Source organism: Arachis stenosperma, chromosome 2, assembly GCF_014773155.1.
Source record: "Arachis stenosperma cultivar V10309 chromosome 2, arast.V10309.gnm1.PFL2, whole genome shotgun sequence".
Taxonomy (NCBI): Eukaryota; Viridiplantae; Streptophyta; class Magnoliopsida; order Fabales; family Fabaceae; genus Arachis; species Arachis stenosperma.
This window is the reverse complement of record NC_080378.1, coordinates 80,297,556-80,306,513: the sequence shown is the minus strand read 5'-3', so window position 1 is coordinate 80,306,513 and position 8,958 is coordinate 80,297,556. Positions and strand designations below refer to the sequence as shown.

Genomic DNA, 8,958 nt, shown 5'->3' with positions numbered 1-8,958 from the left:
TTAAAACATTTCACAATAACACGGATCAAGTGTAAATACAACCTTTTAAGTTGCAGCTTTTCATTTTTCCTCATGTTGCCTCCCTTTTGAGTCACAATGCAAATTGTCTTCAAACGTTGGCTAGTCTCCTGCATAATTCTCAAAAGTTGCTTGCTTCTCAAGCCCTTTAGGTGAATGGTTAGTATGCATGAATTGAGTGTGTCTGTTGGATTTATTTTGGTGTGGGAACACCAAACTTAATTGCTTGCCACTGCCCCTGATGCAACAAGTTAACCATATGTGAAATCCCTGTGTCTTTGCTAGAGGTTATGGAATTAAAGCTAGAAAGCTGTTAAATAGTTGAATAATTTGTCTGATTGCTTGGAGCTAGCATTGTGCAGGAAGTGAGAATGTGCTTTTAAGTGAGATTTTGGTGGAACACCAAACTTAGAATCCTTCATTCTCCCTTAAATTGTTTTGGTGTGCAACACCAAACTTAGCTCCTTGCAATGCATACCAATTATTCAGCATTTTTATTGAAAAAGCTATGAAAAGAAAACTACCTCAGGTTGGGTTGCCTCCCAACAAGCACTCTTTTATTGTCATTAGCTTGACATATTCCATGCTTGTTCAGTTCAGATTCTGAACTTCTTTTTCCTTGTCCCATTGTCCTCCTAAGTAAGGCTTTGCTCTGTGTCCATTTGATGTGAAGTGGCTCTGTGTAGCTTCATCTAGCAGCTCAAGACTTTCATAAGGAAAAATTTTTGTTACTAGATACAGACCTGTCCATTTGGACTTGAGCTTGCCAGGGAAGATCTTGAGCCTTGAGTTATACAGGAGTACTTGCTGACCTGGCTTGAACTCTTTCTTTGAGATCTTCTTGTCATGCCACCTCTTAGTTCTTTCCTTGTATATCTTAGCACTCTCATAAGCTTCTAGTCTAAACTCCTCCAACTCATTTAGTTGTAGCATCCTCTTTTCTCCTGCTGCTTGAGAATCAAGGTTGAGGAGTTTAGTGGCCCAAAAAGCTTTATGTTCAAGCTCTATAGGGAGATGACAAGATTTTCCATATAATAGCTGAAAGGGGGACTTTCCAATGGGAGTTTTGAAAGCTGTCCTGTATGCCCAGAGTGCATCTTCTAACTTCCTGGCCCAATCTTTCCTTGTGCTTCCCACTATTTTTTCTAAAATTTTCTTCAACTCTCTATTTGCTAATTCAGCCTGGCCATTAGTTTGAGGGTGGTATAGTGTGGCTACTTTATGTATTACTCCATATTTGTGGAGGAGTTTCTCCATTTGTTTGTTGCAGAAGTGACCACCACCATCGCTGACAAGACCCTTGGGTACTCCATACCTAGTGAAAATATGCTTCTTGAGGAATTGAAGGACAATCTGCGCATCATAAGTGGTTGTGGCTATGGCTTCCACCCACTTTGAGACATACTCCACTGCTACCAAGATGTATCTAAAAGAGTAAGAAGGGGGAAAAGGTCCCATGAAATCAATGCCCCATAGGTCAAATAGCTCTATTTCCAAGATGAAACTCTGAGGCATCTCATTCTTCTTTGTTAATCCTCCAGCTCTTTGGTATTCATTGCATTGGTGAACAAACTCTCTAGCATCCTTGAAGATAGTTGGCCAATAGAAGCCGCTTTGTAGTACCTTTGCAGCTGTTCTCTCTGGTCCAAAGTGTCCACCGTATGCTGAACCATGACAATGCCACAATATATCCTTCATTTCATTTTCAGGGACACACCTCCTAATCATTCCATCAGAGCACCTCTTGAATAAAAAGGGTTCGTCCCACAAGAACTTCCTTGCTTCATTGAGTAGTTTTTTTACTTGTTGCTTGGAGAATTCTTGAGGTATCTTCCTTCCTACTTTGTAATTTGCTATGTCAGCAAACCAAGGTGCTTGTTGAACTTGGAACAGGTGCTCATCAGGGAAATTCTCATTTACTTGCTGTGGTCTATCTTGATAGGCTTCTTGTGCTACTCTTGATAAATGATCTGCCACTTGATTCTCACTTCCTTTCCTGTCTCTCACTTCAATATCAAACTCTTGTAGCAGCAGCACCCACCTGATAAGCCTTGGCTTTGAATCCTGTTTAGACATTAAATACTTGAGAGCAGCATGGTCAGTGTACACTATAACTTTTGAGCCAATCAAGTATTGCCTAAACTTATCAAATGCATAAACAATTGCCAAAAGTTCTTTCTCAGTAGTGGTATAATTTTTCTGTGTTTCATTTAATACTTTGCTGGCATAATATATGACATGGTGTAACTTATCTTTCTTTTGTCCTAGCACAGCACCAATAGCAAGGTCACTTGCTTCACACTTAAGTTCAAAAGGTAAGTTCCAATCAGGGGGTGTGATGGTGGGTGCTGTGATGAGTTTTCTCTTTAAGGTTTCAAAGGCATGCTTACAGTTGCCATTAAAGATGAAAGGGTTGTTAATCACTAGCAAATTGCTCAATGGCTTTGCTATTTTTGAGAAATCTTTGATAAATCTTCTGTAGAAACCAGCATGCCCAAGAAAACTCCTTACTGCTTTAACATTAACAGGTATAGGAAGTTTTTCAATAATTTCTATTCTGGCTTTATCAACTTCTATACCTTTGCATGACATTTTATGCCCAAGAACTATCCCTTCAGGAACCATGAAATGGCATTTTTCCCAGTTCAAGACCAAGTTAGTTTCTTGGCATCTTTTCAAAACAAGAGTTAAATGATACAAACAAGTATTGAATGAATTGCCAAAAACAGAAAAATCATCCATGAAGACTTCTAAAAATTTTTCAACCATATGAGAGAAAATGGAAAGCATACACCTCTGAAATGTGGCTGGGGCGTTGCATAGCCCAAAGGGCATCCTCCTGTATGCAAAAACTCCAAATGGACATGTGAAGGCAGTCTTCTCTTGGTCCTTGGGGTCCACCACAATTTAATTGTACCCAGAATAGCCATCTAAGAAGCAATAATAGGCGTGGCCGGCCAATCTTTCCAGCATCTGATCAATGAATGGGAGAGGAAAATGATCTTTCCTTGTGGCATCATTCAATCTTCTATAATCTATGCACATCCTCCACCCAGTCACTATTCTAGTAGGGATCAACTCATTCTTCTCATTGGTGATGACCGTCATTCCTCTTTTTTTTGGTACAACTTGAACCGGGCTCACCCCATGAGCTGTCAGAGATTGGAAAAATTATTCCAGCATTCCATAACTTCATGACTTCTTTTTGAACTACCTCCTTCATGGCTGGGTTGAGCCTTCTTTGGGGTTGAACCACAGGCTTTGATTCTTCTTCCAACAAAATTTTGTGCATACAAATGGCTGGGCTAATGCCTTTGATATCGTCAATTGTCCACCCCAAGGCTGCTTTGTGAGCTTTCAGCACTTCAATCAGCCTTGTTTTTTCTTCCATATTCAAGGAGGAGTTAATGATCAGCGGTAGGGTCTCTTCTTCTCCCAGGAACACATATTTGAGGTGAGAGGGGAGAGGCTTCAACTCTTGTTTTGGCTTCTCTTTCTCCTTGTCTTCACGGGAGATTTCTACCACTTCTTCTTCCTGTTCCTCTTCCACTTCTTCATCCTGTTGCTCATGACTAGTGGCCTCTAACGTTTCTTCTACCAGGCTTTCTATCATATCCACCTTCATGTAGTTCTCTTGTTCAGGAGGATGTTGTATTGATTTGAAGACATTGATGACCATTTGCTCATTATGCACCCTGAAGATCATTTCTCCTTTTTCCACATCGATAATAGCTCTTACAGTTGCTAAAAATGGCCTTCCTAAGATGATTGAATTGTTTCCTTCTTCTTCGGTGTCTAAGATTACAAAGTCTACAGGGAAGATAAACTCCCCAACCTTCACTAACAAATTTTCCACAATTCCATTGGGTGTTTTGATTGATCTATCAGCCATGACTAGTGACATCCTGGTGGGTTTGAGCTTTTTTATGGCAAGCTTCCTCATCATGGATAGGGGCATTAAGTTGATACTAGCTCCAAGATCACAAAGAGCTTTGTCTAGAGTCATTTTACCTATGGTGCATGAAACTACAAAGCTCCCTGGATCTTTAAGCTTCAGTGGGATTCCTTTTTGAAGCACGGCGCTACATTCTTCAGTGAGCAGCACAGTCTCCTTCTCACTCCAGCTTCTCTTTTTGTTGATCAGATCTTTTAAAAATTTGGCATATAGAGGCATCTGCTCTAATGCCTCGGCCATAGGGATGTTTATCTCCAGTTTCTTGAAAGTCTCCAGGAATTTGTGGAAATGTTGATCCTTGGTTTCTTTGTTGAACCTCTGTGGATATGGCAATGAAGGAGTGAAGGCTTTCTCCTTTTGTTGTTGTCCTTGAATTAATTTCTCCTCTCTCTCTTGTGAATTGGTTGGCTTGTCTTCTTTCTTTTTTTGCTTTTCTGTGTTCTTGTTTGGCATCACATCTTGATCATTGGTTTTTTCTGTGTCTGTTGACTTTTCCTTTCCTATTGGCCCTTTGCTACTCTCCACTGGCTTCTTTGTAGTGTCATTGATGCTTATTAATGTTCTCCCACTTCTTAACTGCACAGCCTTGCACTCTTCTTTAGAATTGGGAATTGTGTCACTTGGCAAGGAACTTGATGGCTTCTCTGTTGCAAATTGTTTAGAGAGCTGGCCAATTTGTCTCTCCACATTCTTTATGGAGGCTTCTTGATTCTTAGCTATCATCTTTTGGTGCTTCCACATTTTGTCCATCAAAGCTTCTAGGTTGGTGATTCTTTGAGATTCTGGTGATGCTTGTGGTTAGTTGTGAGATGTGGGTGGTGGATGGTATGCATTTTGGTTGGTGGGCTGGTTATGAGCAGGATAATGGTTAGAGTTAGGGTAAGTGTTTTGTGGTTTTCTGAATGAATTTTGGTTGTTATTTTGATGGTTATTCCTTGAGTTGTTTTGGTTTGTGTTTCTTTGCCATGGCTGTTGACTTTGGTTATGGTTATCTCCCCACCTAAGGTTGGGGTGGTTCTTCCAGGAGGGATTGTAAGTATCGCCATAGACCTCATTTTGTCAAGAACTTTGGTTATGCATGTACTGTACTTGCTCCTGTTGCTGTTCTTCTTGGCTCTCTTCATTTTGCACCCATGTAGTTGATGATTGGCTTGTATTCACAGCTGCTACTTGAAAACTGTCAATTCTCTTGGCCATCTGCTCAAATTGTTGTTGAATTTATTATTGTATCATCTTATTTTGAGCCAAAATAGAGTCCACTCCTTCCAGTTCTAGTACTCCCTTCCTCTGTGATGGTTGTCGGGTTCTTTGATGAGCAAAGAAGTATTGGTTGTTGGCCACCATATCTACAAGATTCTGGGCTTCTTCAGCAGTTTTCATCAGTTGTAATGAACCTCCAGCAGAATGATCTAATGCCTCTTGGGATTTCAATGTTAAGCCTTCATAGAAATTCTGTAGCACATCCCATTCGTTGAACATCTCTGGAGGACACTTTCTGATCAAAGCTTTGTATCTCTCCCATGCTTCATACAAAGATTCAACATCTAATTGGGTGAATGTCTGCACCTTAGTTTTCAGCCTGATAATCCTTTGTGGTGGGTAGAATTTGGCTAGAAATTTGGTCACCAAATCATCCCAACTAGTGATACTTCTTTGGGGGAAGGTCTCAAGCCATTGTGCAGCCTTGTCTCTCAATGAGAATGGGAATAGCAGAAGCTTGTAAGTTTCAAGATTCACACCATTGGATTTGACAGTGTCACAAATCCTCAAGAAGGTGGATAGGTGCTGGTTTAGATCTTCCAATAGGCTTCCTCCATAGGAGCAATTGTTCTGGACAAGTGTAATGAGTTGTGGCTTCAACTCAAAATTATTTGCATTGACATTGGGAGTGAGAATGCTGCTCCCACAGTGTCTTGGGTTTGCAAATGTGTAAGAAGCTAGAACTCTTCTTTGAGGAGGATGATTGTTGGTCACTCCCCCTGTTGGATTCGAATTTGAGGGATTCCCTTCCATTTCGTGATACTCTTCTTCCTCTGAACCTTCTTCTTCTTCAATAACACTCTTTCCTCTAGCTTCTCTTCTCAACCTCTTGAGAGTTCGTTCGTCTTGCTCAGAGAAGTGAGGATTCTCTCTTCTTACCTGTGACATACACACAATCACAAGAAATAAACAGCAGCACTCTTGAAAATTGAGTGCAGTTAGTTGAGACAAAATCTCAAATAGTTAGTAAATTAATCAAAATTAAAGAAAAAGTGCTTGATCTAAACTACCACCTCACTTAATCATTGTCAATCTATTTCAATCCCCGGCAACGGTGCCAAAAACTTGATGTGTGGAAAGCGATCCAACACGAAACTCACCGACAAGTGTACCGGGTCGCATCAAGTAATAATAACTCACATGAGTGAGGTCGATCTCATAGGGATTGAAGGATTGAGCAATTTTAGTTTAGTGGTTGATTTAGTCAAGCGAATCAAGTATTGGTTGAGTGATTTGTAGCAGATAGAAGGTAAATTGCAAGAAATGTAAAGGGAGAGGGATGAATTGCATAAATTAAAGAGAACTGAAAGTAAAGGTGCTGAATCTTAAAGAACAAGAAATTAAATGACTGAAACTTAAAGTGCAAGAAATGTAAATTGCGGTAACTTAGAGTGCAAGAAATATAAATTGCTTGAATGATAAAGGGATTGAGGGACTGGGATTGCAGAATTTAAACAAGAACAAGTAAATTTCATTAAACAAAAGAGTAGAAGAGGAATTGAATTGAAGTAGATCTCAAATAGTAAAGGTAGAATGCTTTGAAACGTAAAACAGAAAATGACTTGTGCTTAATTGCAGCTAAATAAAAGATGATTAAAGATCTCAGGAGTGGAAGAGACTAGAAAACAAGTCTAGATCTCAAATCCTTCCTTGATCCAACAAGAACAATTGCAAAAGAAATAAAAAAAGTAAATTGTAGAAGAATAGAAGATGAAGCAGTAAACAGAAATTTAAATTCAATTATGCAGAAAGAGTAAACAAGAGATCTCAAGGTGAGATTGAAACAGAAGTTCTTCAATTCTCCACCCAAGATCCAAAGCAAGAAAAATAAAAAGTGCTCAAGCAAGAACAAGGAAGAAGAGAGATCAATTCTCCTTCCCAATTCTCTAAGATCTAGATTCAAAAGTAAAAGCTCCAAATGAAAGTTTTTGAAAGAAAATTCTTAAGTAAAGTCTAGAGGTGTCTAAAGAGAAGGTCCATTGTTGTGCTTCCTTGAAAGAGTGCTCCGCTCCTGAAGAGAGCACTATGCTTCCTCCTTTCATGCGCCATGCTTCATTGTTTCCTTTGCCACACTCTTTTCTTCCTTGGGCTACACTTCTTAAGCCACGCTTTCTTGTTTTCTTCTTTTCTTCACCTACAAATAATCAAAACAACCAATCAAAGTATCACCAAATTCACAAGGTTTATAAATCATTAAAAACAAAAAAAATTTAGCTTAAACCTCATGATTTAGTATCAATTAAATGGTGGTTGTTTGATTCAAAGAAACCATGCATTTCCATTCCAAATTACTTACTTAGAAAGCAAGAAAGTGCATAAAAACTAGTGAAACAAGTGAAATTAGCTTGAAAAATAGGCATATGACGACTTGTCATCAACTCCACCGTTGAAAATACATAAGTGATCAAGGTTCAGGCATGGCCGAATGGCCAGCCCCCAAAGTCTAAGAACTAAACATCCAAAGATGGATGCTAAGATAAAAGACGAAACCAAGATGTCTAATACAATAGTAAAATGTCCTATTTATACTAGACTAGCTACTAGGGTTTACAGAAATAAGTAATTGATGCATAAATCCACTTCCAGGGCCCACTTGGTGTGTGCTTGGGCTGAGCTTGAGCTTTACATGTGCAGAGGCTTCTTTTGGAGTTAAACGCCAAGTTGTAACGTGTTTTTGGCGTTTAACTCTGGTTTGTGACGTATTTTTGGCGTTTGACTCTAGAATGCAGCATGGAACTGGCGTTGAACGCCAGTTTGTGTCGTCTAATCTCGAATAAAGTATAGACTATTATATATTGCTGGAAATCTCTGAATGTCTACTTTCCAAGGCCGTTAATTGCGCACCATTTGAAGTTTTGTAGCTCCAAAAAATAGATTTCGAGTACAGGGAGGTCAGAATCCAACAACATCAGCAGTCATTTTTCAGCCTGAATCAGATTTTTGCTCAGGTCACTCAATTTCAACCAGAAAATACCTGAAATCACAGAAAAACACACAAACTCATAGTAAAGTCCAAAAATGTGAATTTTGCATAAAAACTAATGAAAACAGTGCAAAAACTACCTAAAAACAATGCCAAAAAGCGTATAAATTATCCGCTCATCGCAACACCAAACTTAAATTGTTGCTTGTCCCCAAGCAACTGAAAATCAAATAGGATAAAAAGAAGAGAATATACTATAAAATCCAAAATATAAACGAATATTAGTTCTAATTAGATTAGCGGGACTTGTAGCTTTTTGCTTCTGAATAGTTTTGCCATCTCACTTTTTTCTTTGATGTTTAGAATGATTAACATCCATAGGAACTCAGAGTTCAGATAGTGTTATTGATTCTCCTAGTTAAGTATGTTGATTCTTGAACACAGCTACTTTTATGAGTCTTGGCCGTGGCCCTAAGCACTTTGTTTTCCAGTATTACCACCGGATACATAAATGCCATAGACACATGACTGGGTGAACCTTTTCAGATTGTGACTCAGCTTTGCTAAAGTCCCCAGTTAGAGGTGTCCAGAGCTCTTAAGCACACTCTTTTTGCTTTGGATCACGACTTTAACCACTCAGTCTCAAGCTTTTCACTTGGACCTGCATGCCACAAGCACATGGTTAGGGACAGCTTGATTTAGCCGCTTAGGCTTGGATTTTATTTCCTTGGGCCCTCCTATCCATTGATGCTCAAAGCCTTGGATCCTTTTTACCCTTGCCTTTTGGTTTAAGGGCTTTTGG

The 8,958-nt window shown here is 39.3% G+C and overlaps 1 protein-coding gene across 1 annotated transcript; it reads right to left on the bottom strand.

Annotated features, from left to right (window-relative positions):
• Positions 1–3,106: 3,106 nt before the first annotated feature.
• Positions 3,107–4,714, bottom strand: LOC130963057 (uncharacterized). The gene has a single exon (XM_057889206.1). The coding sequence runs from the start codon at positions 4,712–4,714 to the stop codon at positions 3,107–3,109; it is 1,608 nt and encodes a 535-aa protein (XP_057745189.1).
• Positions 4,715–8,958: the final 4,244 nt, after the last annotated feature.

Excerpts from the sequence above, each read along its gene's own strand:
- LOC130963057 (XM_057889206.1), bottom strand. The coding sequence starts at position 4,714 with ATGTGGAAGCACCAAAAGATGATAGCTAAGAATCAAGAAGCCTCCATA.